The following is a 16,133-nucleotide window of genomic DNA, read 5'->3' on the forward strand; positions in this document are numbered from 1 at the left end:
CTGTAGGAATCAGCTGAGCAAGTTCTATGATGATTGTGGCAGCTTTATTTAGAGGTGTCTAGCTGGAGGGTGGAGAGGGGGTGGAAGTGGCATGAGATCAGCCTGCAGAAGTTGGCAGGGACCATATCGAAAGGGCTTTGTCATCTAGGTCTACCAGTTTACAGGAAATGAAGAAGACAGGTGAACAGATTCAACAGCACTGGGAGGAAGTGATCAGCCAAATTCCGAATGAGGCACATTCTACAGGACAAATGATTCCATTTCTTATCGAGTCAGTGGCATGAAAATAAAAAAGAAATAAAAGGAAAGAGGGACTGTTAAGAGAATTAAAGAGACTTCAGAGACAGAATAACCAAAAGCAATGAGTGGGTCTTATTTATTTCTTAATTGGAACAAGCCACTTTTTGAGATATCTCATCTTTGAGATAACTGAAAAAATCTGAATTTGAACTGGGTGTTATAAGGTATTAAGGAATTATTGTTAATTTTATTGGGTGTGATGATGGCATGGTGGTCACATTAAAAAATCCTTGTTTGTGTAAGTGCTTATTGGTGAGATGACTGATATCTGGGACGTGTTTTTAAATACTCTGGGAAAAAAGCGGGAGAGGGGATAATAAAATGGGCACAATGTTGATAACTGTTGAAGCTGGGTGATGGGTGTATGGAGATTCATTATGTTAAGTCTCTGGACTTTTGTAGATATTTGGAAATTTAGATAATAAAATGTTTATAATAAAAGGGAATGACAAATGCCATACTTAAAAGCCATACTAAGGAGTCTGAACTAGATTTTAAAAAAAATTTTATTTTGAAATAATTTTAGATTTACAGATGTTACAAAGATAGTTGAGTACTCCCATACACTCTCCACGAACCTTCTGCTAACGCTACAGCTTATAGAACCATTGTATGTTTTTCAGAACTAAGAAATGAGCATTGCTACAATATGATTAGCTGCACTACAGACTTTATTTGGATTTCTCTAGTTTTTCTGTTCCAGGATCGAATCCAGGGCAACATATCATATTCCATTGTCATGTCTCCATAATCCCTTCCATTCTGTGACAGTTTCTTGGTCTTTTCCTTTGTCTTTCACGACTTTGACACTATTGAAGAATAGTAGTCAGGTATTTTGTAGACTGTCCCATAATTTGGAGTTGTCTGGTGCTTTCTTGTGGTTAGACTTGGAGGAAGAATACCACAGAGGTGATGTGGCCTTCTCATCCCATCATGTCAGGGGGCACATGATGTCAGCATGACTTGTTATTTATTATTAACCTTGGTCACTTGGTTAAGGTGGTGTTTGCTAGGTTTCTCCACTATTTTTTTCCTTTCTATACGCTATCCAGTAAACCCAGCTCACACTCAAGACAACTTCAAGATCTGAAGAAACTCACTGAAGGGATTTAAGCAGTAATGTGCTTCAACGCATTAAGGAGTAATGTGTTCAAATGTCAGTTTTAGAAGGAATACTCTGGCTGCAATGCAGTTTGCAGTGGGACTGGAAATAAGCTGATAGGTTTAAGTGATTTTACGTCACGACTCAGCAGGAGTGACTTGTTACTGGATATTAGGGATGAGAGCCAGTGGAGTCAAGGATGGCTGCCAAGTTTCTAACGTGCACAACTGGTGTCTGGGGCCTTTCACTGAAGCTAAATCAAAGGGTCTGTGTGCCAGACATTCCTGCCACCTTAGTCAGAAGCCACTTTGTGTTTCTATCCTTGGGGTGGGTCCCTGAGGGTTATTGGGGCTGGAAAACGGCTTATCGACATAAAAATTAAGGAAGGTTTGGACCGACCGAGGAGGGTCGGAGTCTCAAGCAAAAGAGAGGACAGCATCAGAGGGACTGCAAGGGGCTTAGAGAAAGTAAAGCCAGTTGCTGTCGAGTGGATGCCGACTCATGGCGACCCCATGTATGTCATAGTAGAACTAGGTTCCACAGGGTTTTCAATGGCTGATTTGGGGGAAGTAGATTGCCAGGCCTTTCTTCTGAGGTGCCTCGTTAACCGTTTACACCGTCCCGGGACTCAGGAGGAAAGTAAATCGTTCCTAAATCCTTATCTCCCTCTTCATCACTTTCCAGTTTAATGATCCAGTTTTGAGCATATGATCAAAAGGGATCTCTGAGTGGCGCAAACGGCTAAGCGTTTGGCTTTTACAGGCTAGACTATTAACCGAAAGGTTGGCAGTTGGAACCGACCCAGAGCCGCTTCAGAAAACAGGCCTGGTGATCTGCCTCCAAAGGTCACACCCTTGAAAACTCTATGGAGCAGTTCTACTCTGCACAATCGACTCCACGGCACCTGGCAACAACAAAAATCAAAAAAGATCAATGACTCAGAGATTTCAAACAAGTAATTTTATTTACCTTTTCGTGTTCCACCAACCAGCCCTCCCCCGCCGCCTAGCACTTTTCCACTTTTCCTATCTAACGTTGTCGGCGGAGCAGGTGGCCTGCTACTCTCTCAGCGCTCATCTCCGCCGGCGGGGCCCCCGTCCGGGCTTCTTCTCTCCTCGGCGTCTTCTGGCGGGGGCTGGAGGAGCCGCAGGAATCGGGGCCGGGGGCGCGGGGCCGGGCGCCGCGCGGGCCCCACTGCCCTGCACGGCCTTGTAGACCAGATGAAAGACGAAGGCGTTGCAGTACCTGAGGGCGGCGCGTGAGCGCGGTCAGGGACGAGGCTTGTGGGGCCCTGCGTCCCAGGCTGGACGTGGGGCTAGGCTAGCTGGCGGGTAGCAGGGTCCTTTTTGGGAGTGGGGCGAGGAGTCGCAAGATTCTGTCGCTGGATCTAAAGATGCATGTGTTGGAGAGTTGTGGGGACCAGAGTGGGTGGTGGCAAGTCGTGGTGGCAGAGAAGTTGGGTGGTGTGGATGGGGCGGGGAGGGTCCCAAGAGCAGAGAGGATAGAGTGGGCCTTTTAGGATGCGGAGGAAGCAAAGTTAAGGCTCAGAAAGGAAGGAGGGAGGGTCGCGGGCCCTCACCAGGGCATGCAGTTGTCCGCCGCCCTGAGGCGAAAAGGGGAGCGGAAAGGGTTGGGCTGTGGAGGGCTGGTGCCCCCTCCTGTGGCCACTGCCATGGTCTGGTCGTCCATCACACAGCCGTACTCGCTGCTCTCGGTGAAGAAGGCTGGCACGCGGAGGGACTGCGGGTGGGGCAGGGCCTCAGAGACGCTCTCCGAGGCTCCTCCCCCAGGTACCTCTCCTGCAACCAGGGTGGCTAATAGAGCTGGAAACTGAGGACCCAGAACACACCAGGATGGGGGAGGGGCACAAGACAGACACAGAGGGACAAGAGGACCCAAACGCACCCCCCAAGTCTGTGGAGCAGATGATGGGCAAGAGGAGAGAGTCCAGGGACTCAGGAAGATGAGAGCCTGGGCAGGAGGTGACAGGAGTTCCCCTTAGTCCCCATCCCCCACCTGTAACCGGGGCAGAGAGCTCAGCCACGTGTCCTTGAGACCAAAGCCAGAGTTAAACCCTGCAGGAGGACAGCAGGGAGAGGCTGGCTCCCACGGTAGGCTTCTCCCCCAGCTTCCCCACCTACCCCTGGGCCCTAGGCTCTCACCGATAACCAGGTCAGGCTTGGGCCCCTGAAGCAGGTGGTAGGGCCGTGCTGACACCTTGATCTGCAGGTCCCTGCGGCCTCCCTTCTCCTTAGTCCCAGAGCTGAGCCGTGCTGATACTCCAGAAGCAGGGCGGACAGACACCTCGGGACCATCCTGGAGGGCCAGGAGTGAGGTGGGGAAGCCACTGGCAGTCAGGTTGCTGGAGGGTGCATCAGGCAAGACAGGAATGGGGAGAGGAAAGGAGGGGCCTAGTCAAAAGGGCAGTAGAGAGATCAGGACTGAAGAGTGGGGCTCCCCTCAGCTCTCACCCTCTGCAGAGTAAAATGCTGCTGGTCACTCTCAGGGGGCAGGTCATCACCCACAAATTGCAGTTCCAGAGCCACATGGGGAAGCAGGACTAAAAGCTCCTGAAGGACAGAGAGGAGGACAGACCTGGGCTCTACCCTACGTCTACCTTCCCATACCCAAATGCCCAACCTCAAGGCCTGGTGGGACATACCCAAAACACCATGACAAGATCAAACTCCTTCCCAGCCTCCACCACATGGATCTTCAGAGACTGTTTATTCTGGATGTTGAGCTCAGGGACTGGGTGAGAAGCCAACTTTTTAAGGATATGGTCTCCCTCCCTTCTGCCTCCTGCCTACTGCCAGCTCCCCGTGCCCCCGCTCCATGCACCCCCCCCCTGCCGGCCTTGCTCTCCTTACATGACTGGGGCACCAGGTGGGTGATGACGTAGTACACAGTCAGTGGGTAGGTGAGAAGCACAGCCATGGGGGAGTCCAAGCTGAGGCCCCGCCACGTGTAGTAATCCTGCCATGAGCCTGGGGAGACTGGGTTACAGGGGGACCTGGCGCCAGGCCCAGACCCCAACTGCTCAGACTAATAATGGCCCCCTTTTTCTTAGGGACCTAGGCTTCTGGCCCCCCAGCCCCTGTCCCTGCCCCTAGCTCCCTCAGGGCCCCTCCAACTCACCAAAGAGACTCCTGGGTGGATCTGGGGGCACAGGAGGCATCAAGGTAGGCCCATCCCCCTGGAGAAGCTGGTAAGGATCCCCTGAGAGAATGAAAGGAAGAGGGGGGTATGGTGTCAGTGAGCCCCCCACCTGGCCCATCCACCTCTTCCTTCCAAAGAGCCGTTTCCCCTGTGAGATGGCCTGGAGCTGCAGCAAGTGGAATGGGGGCTTGCCTGGGGAAGAGGATTCTGGATGGGGTAGGCAGGAGCAACTTCTTCCAGGGTTGGGGAAAGGCCTGTAATGGCCTTGGAAGGTGGTGGAGGGAAGGGGATTGGTATGAGTGTGGAGGGGTTATCTAGGACCTGGACAACTTCCCTCTAGGCTGAGGGGCCATGGGCTGAGGGGCCATGCGTGAAGAGAGGCCCCACGCACCGCTGAGAAGAAGGCTGAGGGATGGAGTGTGGCCCCTGGGGCGTCTGGGCATTCCGGGGCCTGGAATCAGCATGCTGAGCTGGGTCCAGTAGCCACGAGTGAGGCCCCGAGAGGCCAGGAAGGCCTCCTTGTTAAAAGTTTCACTGGTCACCTCTGGAGAAGGAGGAGGGAGGGGTTGAAGACCTGGTGGCTAGGACCCCAGGCTTTAGCTCTCCTCAGCCTCCCCTGAGGACCCCGGGTCTGAGTCTGGCTCTCATTAGGCAGGGAACTACAGTGGACCAGGCACTGAGCCCATGTTATCCTTATAACAATTCCTAGGGTTTTAACATTTCTTTGTATCCCTGTTTTGCAGATGAGGAAGTGGAGGCTTAGAGAAAGAAAGTGATTTGTGTAAGGTCACAGCACCAGTGATGGAGCTGGGAAGGGAGCAAGTGTTTGAATCCCTATCCTGGGGTCCCCTAAGCTCTCAGGAACCCTGGCACTCAGTCCTCAGCTCCAGAGACCCTGTCTCCAGCCCCAGGGATCTAGCCCCCAGCCCCATACACAGCACCAGGTCCTTATTCCAGGGATCTAGACCCCAGCCCCCAGGACATAGCCTTCAATACCAGGACTCTGTTCCCTTTCCTAGGTACTCAGGTCTCAGTCCCACAGACCTGGTCCCCCGCCCCATCCTGACTTCCGGATGGTACCTGCAGTGTAGGTAAAAGGCAGAGTTGCCAGCTCTCCTGCCCGCTCCATGAAGGCTGCAAGCTTTGGGCACCAGAATCGGTGGCTCACATCATCTGGGCATCGCCGCCAGTCGGCCAGGAGACAAGCCTCTCCACAGTACAAGACAGCGCTACACTGGGGGCTGGGAGACATGCGGTGGCTGGCACCTAGTGCTACACTGTAGGGCCTTTGTTATCCCTCTGCCCTGAAGCTGCCCATATGGCAGTTGGTCTGTCCGTATACTGTCTGTAACAGCTTGTTTGTTGTATTTTTGTCCCTGTTTCATCCCCCTACTCTTCTCTCTGTCTGCCTGCTGAGCCCCCCACCAGTCTGCTTTCTGTTTGCCTGACTATTGGGGTCCTCTTCCCTCTCATTCCATCTTTGCTGGCTGCTCACCAGGGTGTCAGCTTCACTTCAAAGCTGTGCTTGTGACAAACATGGCAGGTTCGAGCCCGAAGGGAGGCAAAAGTAAAGCCTGGCCGGGGACCCCATGTCCGCATTGGGGTTTTGGCTAACTTCACTCCCAACCTTGGGACCAGGCTCTCCAGCTCTCTGGATGGGGACAGAGATGATGTCAGGCTGGGGCTCAGGAGTCCAGGCCTCCCACCCTCAGATGTCAGATTTCTATACCGGTGTAGCCGGGCATCTCCCACAGTAAGCTGTCGAGGCTTTCGGGGGTCCCCGGATCCCATGGGGCAGGCCATGCTGTGGCAGAGGAGAGCGTATGCCCGAGGAGCCAGGTTCTCCGTTCCTGAGTTCCGGTCTGCACTCCCCTGAGCTCTATCCATTAGTAGGTCAATGCCCAAGATGGTGCCATGTTCATCTGTCACCAGTAAGAGGCAGGAAAGGTGCAGGGGGGCAGCCTCTGGAGAAAGAGGGAAAAGGCAGCAGGGCAAAGATGGTCAGGGTCAGAGTTCCAAACTGAAATGCCTACAGGGGCTAGTTAAGTAACCTATGTGAGTAAAGGGACGAGGTGGAGAGGGCAGGCCCCATGGAGAAGCGGTAGCTGCTACGTAGTGCCTGCATTTGCTGCCTCGTAGAAATGTAGGCCTGCTGTCAGAATTTTAGATTTCTCTTGAAAAAGTATAAATCCAGATTTCTGAATTTTTATTCTTTCAATGTTTAAATGTTGGCTCAAATTAAAAAAAAACAAAAAAACAAAAACACCGTGGGTCAATGAAAACTTCTCCTGAAGGACATCAGTTTGTGACCCCTGGCTGGGTTCTGGAGGGTAGGAGAGGGCTCTGGAAGAGGGAGCCTGGCTGGGCAAGAGGTAGGGCAGGGCGAGCCCTGAGTTCTTACCACTTCTCTGTCCCTTCCTCTTCTCGGGTCCCGTTTCATCCTCTGCCCTGTTCTCTCCGCAACCATCCTCACCACCTCCTGCCTCCTGCTCAGCCTCCTCTGGCTCCCCTGGAGGGTTTGCTTCCTGGGGGGACTCCCTGCTGGTAGTGGCTGGCTCCCCAGCCTCCTCTGGTTCCACCTTCTCTGAGCCTGCACCCTCATCCTCTCCTTTCTCCTCCTCCTCATTTTCCTCCTCCTCCTCCCCTTCCTCCAGGCTGACAAAGCTGACATAGGGGCTGAGGTCTCGAAGATGAAGTGGGGGCTCCTCTCCTAGGAGCCGGGCAGCCCCCAGGCCTGACCCAGGACCTGGCTCTGCCCCTTGCCCCAGGCTGATACCCACACTACGGTTGGGCAAGACATGGAGCACCCAAAGGGCAGGGTCCTGGGGCAGTCTTCTGATCTGAGCCTCCAGCTGCCGCCCCCGACCCTCAAGGCTGGCCCCCACAGCCCCTCGCTCTGCCACAAACTTGCGGAACCAGCCGAAGAGGAGGGCAGTGAAATCAAGGAACTCATCCCGGTATCCAGACACAAACTCCATGTCTTCGGGGCACAGGGCCTGGACCCAGACGGAGCAGAGGAAGGGGGATATATGGTGAGGGAGGGGGTGGTGGGAAGAGAGTTTGGGGCTTGGTCACGAACGGGGGAAGGGCTGCGTTTGAGAGTCGCTTGGGGAGCCATCTGCGGGTGAGGGCTAGGAGCTGAGAATAGGGTTTTCAGGGCTGAGGATGGGAGTTCAGGTACCAGAATAGGGGTGAAGCTTGAAAGTGGGAGATTATGGTTGAGGATGAGCACTCAGGGTTCAAAATTTTGGGGCTCAAAATTCGAGGACTCGAATCCTCAAAAGTAGGGTTTGAATTGAGGGTGGAGATGAGGATGGCTAATCCTACCGGGGAGGGTCTGCCTGACTGTCTGTGGGGTATGGGAGGAGGGAATGGGGCAGGACATCCCCTCGGTTTGACGCTGAGCCCTGGTAGAGCTAGCCCCTCCCCGCCGCCCCACTGCTCCGGTACCTGCAGCCGCCACCACTTTCGAAGGTAAATACCACGGGGGGCAGCCGTGACGTAGGGCCCCCGCGCCCCCAGCCCGCTCCGCGGTGGCCACGCCCCTGGGCGGTGGCGTCCGCGGGTCCAGGCCCCCAGCGGTGAGTGCGTGCGTGGGAGGGAGGCTGGCCTCGGCCTCTGCCCCGTGCCATGTGACTGCGCTGCGTCCCGCGGCGCCCGCAGCCCGGCGGGGAAGTGAAGGCGGCTGGAGGAGGCTGGGACGGGTCGCTCTCCATCGCCCAGCTTCCGCGGACCGGCCTGGGGCGCGCGCGGGCAGCAGGACCCCCTAACCGAATCGGCCCGGCGGGCCCCTGCCAGCCTGCCCCACCTCGTCCTGCCGCCTGTTTCCTTTCGGTTTATTCCGACATTCCTGGCCGCCCCCAGGTGAAGGCCCCCGGGCGGCGCTGGGCCACGGGACCGGGCGCTCCGCCCTCGGGGTTTCCCCGCCGCGAGGCCGGCGGGCTTGGAGGGACAGAGCGCACGTCCGTTCAGACGGCGGGGCGTCGGGAGCCACTGGCCGCTCCTCAGCCGCGACTCGGCGCCCACGGCCAAGCAGGGGAAGGAAGAGAAAGCCATTGGGAAACCAGACGGACGCCGCGCGTGGCTGGAGTCCGCCTAGGTGTCAGACGGTGCGCCCCCAAACTTTGGCGCGTGCCGCGATGTGTCGGGGCCTCGAACTCGAGTTCCGCGTGTTCCTGCTCCTCCTGATAGCTGGACTGACCTTGCCAGGTTCGTCGAGGGCCGGGGAAAGGGATGTGTGTGTGTGTGACTGTGTGGTAGGGGAATGCGGGCAGTACTGGAGCAAGGGGGTTGAGTTGAATAAGTTGGGAGTCAGGTGCGCTAGAGCCCCCAAGGTGGCAAGGGTAGGGCCAAGTTGCCTGGGGTTGCGGACAGAGGCACCCGCGCCCAGGTAGGATGATGGAGTCTTTAGGATGAGTGATATGTGGGTTGAACCTGGGGGTCTGGCCCAGGAGTCTAGGGAAGAGGTGCAATGGGGCAGTGGGCTGGAGGCTAAGTAAGGGCTGGGAGAGCCCCTCGGCCTGGGAACCTGTGTGACCACTTTTGTCCTGCTCAGGCGATGGCAACGAGGGCAGTGTCACTGGAAGTTGTTACTGTGATCGTTTAATTTCTACCCCCACAATGGAACAGAAGGAACATTTCCGAAAACACCTTAAAGGCTACACATGCTGTCGGCTCTTTGTCAGGTAATCTGCTCACCCACCCCTTGGAGGGCAGTGTCTGTCCAGTCCCTCCCTACCAGGTGCCTCTAACAAAAAAAAAAAAAAAACCAAAAAAACCAAACCTGTTGCCGTGGAGTTGATTCCCTACAGGGACACAGCAGAACTGCCCCATAGAGTTTCCAAGGAGCAGCTGGTGGATTCACACCGCTGACCTTTTGGTTAGCAGCCAATAGCACTTAACCACTACGCCACCAGGATTTCCACCAGCTACCTCTAGGACCCTCTTATGGTCAAAGATAAACTTCTTGTGGGCACATGTAGCCCCCTTTCTGGGTTATGTTTGCCCCAGTTTCCTACACTTCACTGCCCCACCTACCTGGGGACTTCCCAGTCCCAGCAGAAATGGCTCTTACTCTTGGTGGTGACTTCATGCCTTTGGAATGAGGAAGGAGCTGGGAGGGAGGAGCCATTAGCTGAGACCAGGTCCTTTTTCCTTAGGTTCGAGCTCCATTCCCGGACTGTGTGTGGGGGCAGCACCAAACCCTGGGTTCTTCATTTGATGAGTTGCTTTGATAGTGGAGGTGAGTGGCTTACCCTTTCTTCCCCAGGTTCTGCCTCCAGGGCTCAGTTGACTCCACCTTACAGTTTTCTTTGAATCACCTCTTTGCCTTGTGACACCTCACATTCCCAGAACCTCCTGATTCTGGCCAAAGTACTTTCACTTTAGTCCCTGTTTCCCAAACTTCACACCAACTTCATGCTTTTTTTTTTTTTGCCAGTTCCTCCTACCAGTAGTGCTATTATTCACTTAATATTTGTCTTGAAATCAAGCCAATATTTTTGTTCCCCCAATCTTTAATAGGAAAATTTAAAGACACATGCAAAAATGGAAACAATTGCACAGTGAACATCCACGTATTCATTACCTAGATTTTACAGTTAACATTTTACTAAACTTGCTTTGGAGCCCTGGTGGTGTAGTCGTTAAGAGCTCAGCTGCTAACCAAAAGGTTGGCAGTTCAAATCCACCAGCTGTTCCTTAGAAACCCTCCGGGGACAGTTCTATTCTGTCCCATAAGGTCGCGCTATGAGCTGGAACCGACTCGATGACACCTAATAACAACAAACTTGTTGTATTCCACCTCTATCTATCTGTCCATCATCATTTCATCTTATTTTTTGATACATTTCAAAATTAGTTGCAGGCATTACAATACTTCATCCAAAAACACTTAGCATGTGTATTATTAACTAGAGTTCAGTATTGTACGGTTCCTTTTTTTCTTTTGAGGTAAAATTTATATGCAATGCAATGAAAAAATCTTGAGTGTATAGAAGTCACTGTTGAAAAACTTAAATAGCAACTTGTCCTAAGCACTAACAGCCATGAAATCACAAATTTTGACGTGCCAGTTGTATCTTTCTCATAAACACACAACCATTAAAATACAAAACGTTCTTTCATGGCCCACCTAAAGTTTCCCACATCCCACCTAGTGTTAATGGTATGTATGCATACTACCCTTTTGACTATGCAAACCTATTTTATCTCATTTAATTCCCTCAACTACCGTGGGCCTTAGTACTAAAATTATCCTCACTTTATAGCTGAAAAAATGAGTTCCAGAGAGGTTAACAGACAAGCATAAGGTCTCACAGCTACTTTGTAGCAGAGCCAAGGTTCAAACCAGGTCTCCTGACTTACCAGTTCAGAAGGCACACTTGTTCTTGGTTTCTGGTTATTCTGTTCATGGTTCAGTGGTTTGTGGTTCAGTCCTGTGGTTTGCTGACTTTGTCCTCCACCTTTCCGCTCTTCTCCTGGCCTTCACCTGTCCCGTTGATGTTCTCCCTGACTCACTACCCTTCTATTTGCTTCTTCACCTTGTGCCTGGTATCTCTGATTCCTTCTTTCTTGCCTCTCCAGAATGTGGACGTCCTCTCTGGGAAAGTCAGGCCCGCCAGAAGCATTTACCTCCCCTCAGAACTCAGGTTCCTGAGCCCACAGATGAAGCACCTTCAGACTTAGGCACGCCTGCCCTGACATACCTGCCATCCACTCTGCAGTCCACCCAGCAGCCCTCCCTTCCGGACAGAGGTCTCACCTACTCCAGTGAAGCCACCACTCTGGGAGTTGAGGCTGGGGAGAACCAGAAGCAGCTGGAAGACAACGTGGGTCCTCCAGGTGGGATGTCAGCCATGGTGCCGGTGCTGTCCCTCCTGGCCGTCACGTTCATTCTCATTGCAGTCCTCCTCTATGTGCTCTGCAAGAGGAGGAGGGAGCAGTCAAGGCTGTACTATCCAGGTAAAGGGGACCTCAGACACCCTCCCCCAGGAGTCCAGACCCTCCCTGTCAGGGGTCCTGTCCCAGTAACTCCCAGGTGGCTGACCTAGGCAGACAAATATTGAGGCTGTCTGCACCATGAACCATAGGCCTTGAAGGATGACTCAACCAGAAGCTACACAGTGGAGAAGGAGGGAAGCCACTAAGGGCCCAGACACCAGTGCTTGGAAAATATCTAGGAGGAAATGGCAGCTAGAGTAGGCTAGTGGGAGATGGAGCTGTGGAGGAAGATGGGGCCGTTCATTCAATTCACAAATCTTTATTGAGCACCTACTGTGTACCAGAAGGAGCCCTGGTGGCACAGTGATTAAGCGCTTGGCTGCTAACCGAAAGGTCAGCAGTTTGAACCCACCAGCCACTCCACGGGGAAAAAGATGTGGCAGTCTGATTCTGTAAAGATTTACCGCCTTGGAAATCTTATGGTTCAGTTCTACTCTGTCCTATAGGGTTGCTAGGAGTTGGAATCGACTTGATGGCAACAGGTTTTGGTTTGCTGCGTACCAGGTCATGGGGGTAAGGCCTTAGAATCTGATCCCCCAGTTCAAGCTACTGTCCCTCCCTCAGCCAAGTCCCCTTGATCTCAGAGGTCATCTTCCAACCTCTTTATCCCTTCCAGATTTGCAGTTCCATTACAAACCAGTGGCACCAGACTCCAACACCTAAACCCGACTCCTCTGAGAACGGAAGCTCTGTAATGGCAGACTGTGCTTTTCCTAGTATATGTATATAGTGCACTCGAACAATGTGGCACATAGTAGGCACTCTATGTATATTTGTTAATGTTTACTGAAACCCTGGTGGTGTAGTAAGTTCTACAGCTGCTAACCAAAGGGTGCTCCTTGGAAACCATATGGGACCGTTCTACTCTGTCCTATAGGGTCGTTATGAGCTGGAATCGACTTGACAGCAATGGGTTGGTTTTTTTTAATGAGTGGATAATCAGCTGCTGCCCCCTCTCAGAACCCCCCCCCAAGTTCTATATGTAAAATTCCCGTTACACTGTAACCATATCTTGGACAAATTCTGTGTGTTAACTACTAAAAATTATTTTTGTAAGAATAAATTCTTCTTTCTGTAGACATTGGCCTAAGACCTCGCTCTTCTACCATGATTCCTGGCTTGGTTTCTCTGTTGATGGTTCCCTCTTGTACCAAATCTCTCCTCACACTACACCATCCACTCCTCCCCGACCTCAGTCCTTTCCCTTTCCCTGTCCCAGGCTCCACAGCAAAGGCCTGGGCTTTCCCACCTTCCTTCCCTTTCTGTTGTGCTGCTGACATCACACAGGCTGGTTTCACTTCCATAATCCCTTGCATGCCCCAATGAAGAGTCTCATTTTGTTTTTATTACTTTTATTATTAAAACTCTTAGTTCCTGTTTTTCCCAACAAAGAAGAATGTGACTTCACTGGGCCAAGTCTGCAGGAAGTCTGGGGCAGGGACATGTCTGAGGAAGTGGGTAGGGTGTCTAAATCTCAATCTGCCCTCTGAACTTGCTGTTGGCAGTCATGTGAAGTGCAGAGCAGGAGCTCCCTGCTGGAGGAGCCAGAGCACAGTCGTGGGTAGGGTTGCCACCTTTTACCCCTTTGTCCTAGTGTACCCTGACCAGCAGGGCATTATGCATCAGCCTGCGCTCCTCATCCCTTCAGGTCTCCAGCTTCTGTCCTGGGTGCAGGTGGTGGTCTCCCTCCAAGCTTTTGCTTCACCTGCCTGGCCTAGTTTTCCAGCATCTGCTCACAGGTGCGGGCCACATCACTGAGCTTGAGGCGGGCATAGTCCACTCTCTTCAGGGCCATCTGACAGTCCTTCCTTGAAGAGTAGCTGGAGCCCTCATGGGGCTGCCCTGTGGCCACCTACAGGACAGTTAGACTCATCAGTGGGGCACTCTCTCCCTTACCCATCCCCCCTCAGCCAGGCATTAGGTCTCTCTTCTCATTTCCTCTGAGTCTGAATCCCAGTTATGTCACATGGTAGCTCGGTGACCTAGGGCAAATCACTTAACTTCTGATAACCTCATCCATAAAATGGGGGTGGCAATAACTGCTTTCTAGAATTGTTGTAAGGAGCCTGGTGGCACAAAGGTTAAGTGCTCAGCTGCTAACCAAAAGGTTGGCAGTTTGAATCCACACAGTGGCTCTGCGGGAGAAAGACCTGGTGATTTGCTTATGTAAAGATAAGAGCCTAGAAAACCCTATGGGGCTGTTCTGTCCGTCACTATGTGTCTCCAATTGACTTGATGGCATAAGGGAATTCCAGGACACTTAACTGTGCCATGAGGGACCTTTACATAGATCAAGAGGCAGTTGTTCAGACAGAACAAGGGGATACTGATTGGCTTAAAGTCAGGAAAGGTGTGCGTCAGGGTTGTATCCTTTCATCATACCTATTCAATCTGTATGCTGAGCAAATAATCCAAGAAGCTGGACTATATGAAGAAGGACGGGGCATCAGGATTGGAGGAAGACTCATTAAGAACCTGCAATATGCAGATGACACAACCTTGCTTGCTGAAAGTGAAGAGGACTTGAAGCACTTACTAATGAAGATCAAAGACCACAGCCTTCAGTATGGATTGCACCTCAACCTAAAGAAAACAAAAATCCTCACAACTGGACAAATAAGCATCATCATGATAAATGGAGAAAAGACTGAAGTTATCAAGGATTTCATGTTACCAGGATCCACAATCAACAGCCATGGAAGCAGCAGTCAAGAAATCAAGACACGTTGCATTGGGTAAATCTGCTGTAAAAGACCTCTTTAAAGTGTTGAAGAGCAAAGATGTCACCCTGAAGGCTAAGGTGCACCTGACCCAATCCATGGTATTTTCAGTTCCATCATATGCATGTGAAAGCTGGACAATAAATAAGGAAGACCGAAGAATTGATGCCTTTGAATTGTGGTGTTGGCGAAGAATATTAAATAACCCATGGACTGCCAGAAGAATGAATAAATCTGTCTTGGAAGAAGTACAACCAGAGTGCTCCTTAGAAGAGAGGAGAGCAAGACTGTGTCTTACATACTTTGGACATGTTGTCCAGAGGGATCAGTCTCTGGAGAAGGACATCATGCTTGGCAAAGTACAGGGTCAGCGGAAGAGAGGAAGACCCTCAACAAGGTGAATTGACACAGTGGCTGCAACAATGGGCTCAAGCATAACGATTGTAAGGATGGCACAGGACCGGGCAGTGTTTCATTCTGTTGTCCATAGGGTTGCTATGAGTTGGAACTGACTCAACGGCACCTGACAACAACAACAACAACAGAGTTGTTGTGGGTGAAGGTCTGAAAGGTTGGAGGTTTGAGACCACCCAGAGGCTTCTGGGAAAACAGTCCTGATTATCTTCTTCTGAAAGGTCATAGCTTTGAAAACCCTTTGCAACAGCTCTCTGCACAATGGAGTCACCATGAGTCTGAACAGACTCAAGGCAACTAACAACGAAGTTGTTGTAGGCTTATGTAAGATAGTGCTGTGTCTGGTACACGGAAGAATTTACTAATGACTTCAGAACCTGCCTCATGCTGAAATCAGGCCAAGTTTCTAAGGACAAAGTCCAGTGGCTTCCAGCATTTTTTGGACGGGGAACTTCCCCATCCAGTGAGTCATGAGATACAATCCGGTGAGGTAGGCAGGCCTGCCTTTAAATCTTTCCTTTCAGAGGAAGAAGCATGCCCTGTGTCATCAGGCCCGATTATGTGTGGGGCGAGCTTGGGAGGCCTGGTCCTGCCCCACGCCAGAGGCCAAAGCTTCTCCTCGGACTCAAAAGGCTGAAGCTGAGAGCCAGGGCCTGCTCATGGCACCTCCTACGACACACGCACCTGGGTGAGGTAGCGGATCTGAGCTGACAGCTCTGCCTCCACGTGTTGGACCGAAGCCGTGAAGGCCGCCGCCTGCCGGTCCAGGAGTCGCTCATTGGTTTTTTCTTTAGACAGTTCCAGGATCACGGTACCTGCAGGGTGGAGACGGGGCGGGGCTACCAGGAGACTGCTGGTATAGCCCCGCCCCGAGGCCAGTCCCTCCCACTCCCCAGCCCCCCATACATTGGCCGCTCAAGGACTTAAGATCCCGCCCACCCTGCTCCTAGTCTCTAGTCGGCGCATGTGCCGTCCGGTCATAGCATCTCGAACCTGCATTTTGAAGAATGGCGCCGATTTCCCGTTCGATGTCTTCCAGGGCGCGTAGTCGCTCGTTCGCCAGGCTGTAGGTGGCCATTATCATTCTGGGAAGCCACAGGATTTCCTCCTGCGAACTGCGACGCTTGAGCCCGGAAGCGGCCCGACGGTTTGCGCCTGCGCAGGGAGTGCGCTCTAGCTGGCACTACAATTCCCAGGATGCTCGGCGCGGTCTTACTTTTTCTCGGTCCACCTGGTGAACTACGACTCCCAGAGTCTCGTGGGGTTGTTCTGGTCTGCCCCTCCAGCCCGGGACCACCTGTGTGGTAAGAGGCGGTATCGAAGTATTCCTCCGCCTGAAGCCATTCAGGCCTGTCAATCTTCACGACACTGTTTTGTGTACTATATTTAATTTCTTCTGCAAAAACTTATTAAGTCTCTGCTGGGTATTGGGTGAT

The 16,133-nt window shown here is 52.3% G+C and overlaps 3 protein-coding genes across 9 annotated transcripts; 1 reads left to right on the forward strand and 2 right to left on the reverse strand.

Annotated features, from left to right (window-relative positions):
* Positions 1-1,546: 1,546 nt before the first annotated feature.
* ZMYND15 (zinc finger MYND-type containing 15) lies at positions 1,547-8,118 on the reverse strand. Of its 7 annotated transcripts, XM_064271675.1 has the most exons (13): positions 6,963-8,079; positions 6,291-6,525; positions 6,057-6,212; positions 5,642-5,802; positions 4,953-5,105; positions 4,541-4,621; positions 4,273-4,389; positions 4,065-4,153; positions 3,874-3,972; positions 3,565-3,718; positions 3,419-3,477; positions 2,982-3,142; positions 1,547-2,647 (listed from the first exon to the last, which is right to left on the reverse strand). In XM_064271675.1, exons 1-13 carry the CDS (start codon positions 7,537-7,539, stop codon positions 2,476-2,478), a joined length of 2,214 nt encoding a protein of 737 aa, XP_064127745.1. In that variant the 5' UTR covers positions 7,540-8,079; the 3' UTR covers positions 1,547-2,475. The 7 variants fall into 7 exon arrangements, with proteins under 7 accessions (XP_064127745.1, XP_064127740.1, XP_064127741.1 ...); XM_064271670.1 differs by having other exon boundaries at positions 3,419-3,718; positions 6,057-6,525; positions 6,963-7,557; positions 8,012-8,118; XM_064271671.1 differs by having other exon boundaries at positions 3,419-3,718.
* Positions 8,119-8,337: 219 nt separating this feature from the next.
* Positions 8,338-12,642, forward strand: CXCL16 (C-X-C motif chemokine ligand 16). Its single transcript, XM_003416737.4, has 5 exons — positions 8,338-8,770; positions 9,117-9,246; positions 9,721-9,803; positions 11,147-11,524; positions 12,180-12,642. Exons 1-5 carry the CDS (start codon positions 8,701-8,703, stop codon positions 12,224-12,226), a joined length of 708 nt encoding a protein of 235 aa, XP_003416785.1. The 5' UTR covers positions 8,338-8,700; the 3' UTR covers positions 12,227-12,642.
* A 256-nt stretch (positions 12,643-12,898) lies between these two features.
* On the reverse strand, positions 12,899-15,843 carry MED11 (mediator complex subunit 11). Its single transcript, XM_064271678.1, has 3 exons — positions 15,691-15,843; positions 15,382-15,512; positions 12,899-13,415 (listed from the first exon to the last, which is right to left on the reverse strand). Exons 1-3 carry the CDS (start codon positions 15,779-15,781, stop codon positions 13,278-13,280), a joined length of 360 nt encoding a protein of 119 aa, XP_064127748.1. The 5' UTR covers positions 15,782-15,843; the 3' UTR covers positions 12,899-13,277.
* Between the last annotated feature and the right edge of the window lie 290 nt (positions 15,844-16,133).

The sequence above is a fragment of the Loxodonta africana genome, chromosome 18, assembly GCF_030014295.1.
Source record: "Loxodonta africana isolate mLoxAfr1 chromosome 18, mLoxAfr1.hap2, whole genome shotgun sequence".
In the NCBI taxonomy this organism is placed as follows: domain Eukaryota; kingdom Metazoa; phylum Chordata; class Mammalia; order Proboscidea; family Elephantidae; genus Loxodonta; species Loxodonta africana.

What these genes read in the sequence shown, in the direction of transcription:
- CXCL16 (XM_003416737.4), top strand. Translation starts at nt 8,701, where the DNA reads ATGTGTCGGGGCCTCGAACTCGAGTTCCGCGTGTTCCTGCTCCTCCTG. An exon ending in AGCTGGACTGACCTTGCCAG is followed by an intron (nt 8,771 to 9,116) that starts GTTCGTCGAGGG and finishes TGTCCTGCTCAG; the next exon opens with GCGATGGCAACGAGGGCAGT. An exon ending in GTCAAGGCTGTACTATCCAG is followed by an intron (nt 11,525 to 12,179) that starts GTAAAGGGGACC and finishes TATCCCTTCCAG; the next exon opens with ATTTGCAGTTCCATTACAAA.
- ZMYND15 (XM_064271670.1), bottom strand. Translation starts at nt 7,539, where the DNA reads ATGGAGTTTGTGTCTGGATACCGGGATGAGTTCCTTGATTTCACTGCC. An exon ending in GCCTTTTACCTACACTGCAG is followed by an intron (nt 5,106 to 5,641) that starts GTACCATCCGGA and finishes CTCCTTCTCCAG; the next exon opens with AGGTGACCAGTGAAACTTTT. An exon ending in CCTCAGCCTTCTTCTCAGCG is followed by an intron (nt 4,622 to 4,952) that starts GTGCGTGGGGCC and finishes TCATTCTCTCAG; the next exon opens with GGGATCCTTACCAGCTTCTC.
- MED11 (XM_064271678.1), bottom strand. Translation starts at nt 15,781, where the DNA reads ATGATAATGGCCACCTACAGCCTGGCGAACGAGCGACTACGCGCCCTG. An exon ending in CGCCATTCTTCAAAATGCAG is followed by an intron (nt 15,513 to 15,690) that starts GTTCGAGATGCT and finishes TCCACCCTGCAG; the next exon opens with GTACCGTGATCCTGGAACTG. An exon ending in AGATCCGCTACCTCACCCAG is followed by an intron (nt 13,416 to 15,381) that starts GTGCGTGTGTCG and finishes ACTGTCCTGTAG; the next exon opens with GTGGCCACAGGGCAGCCCCA.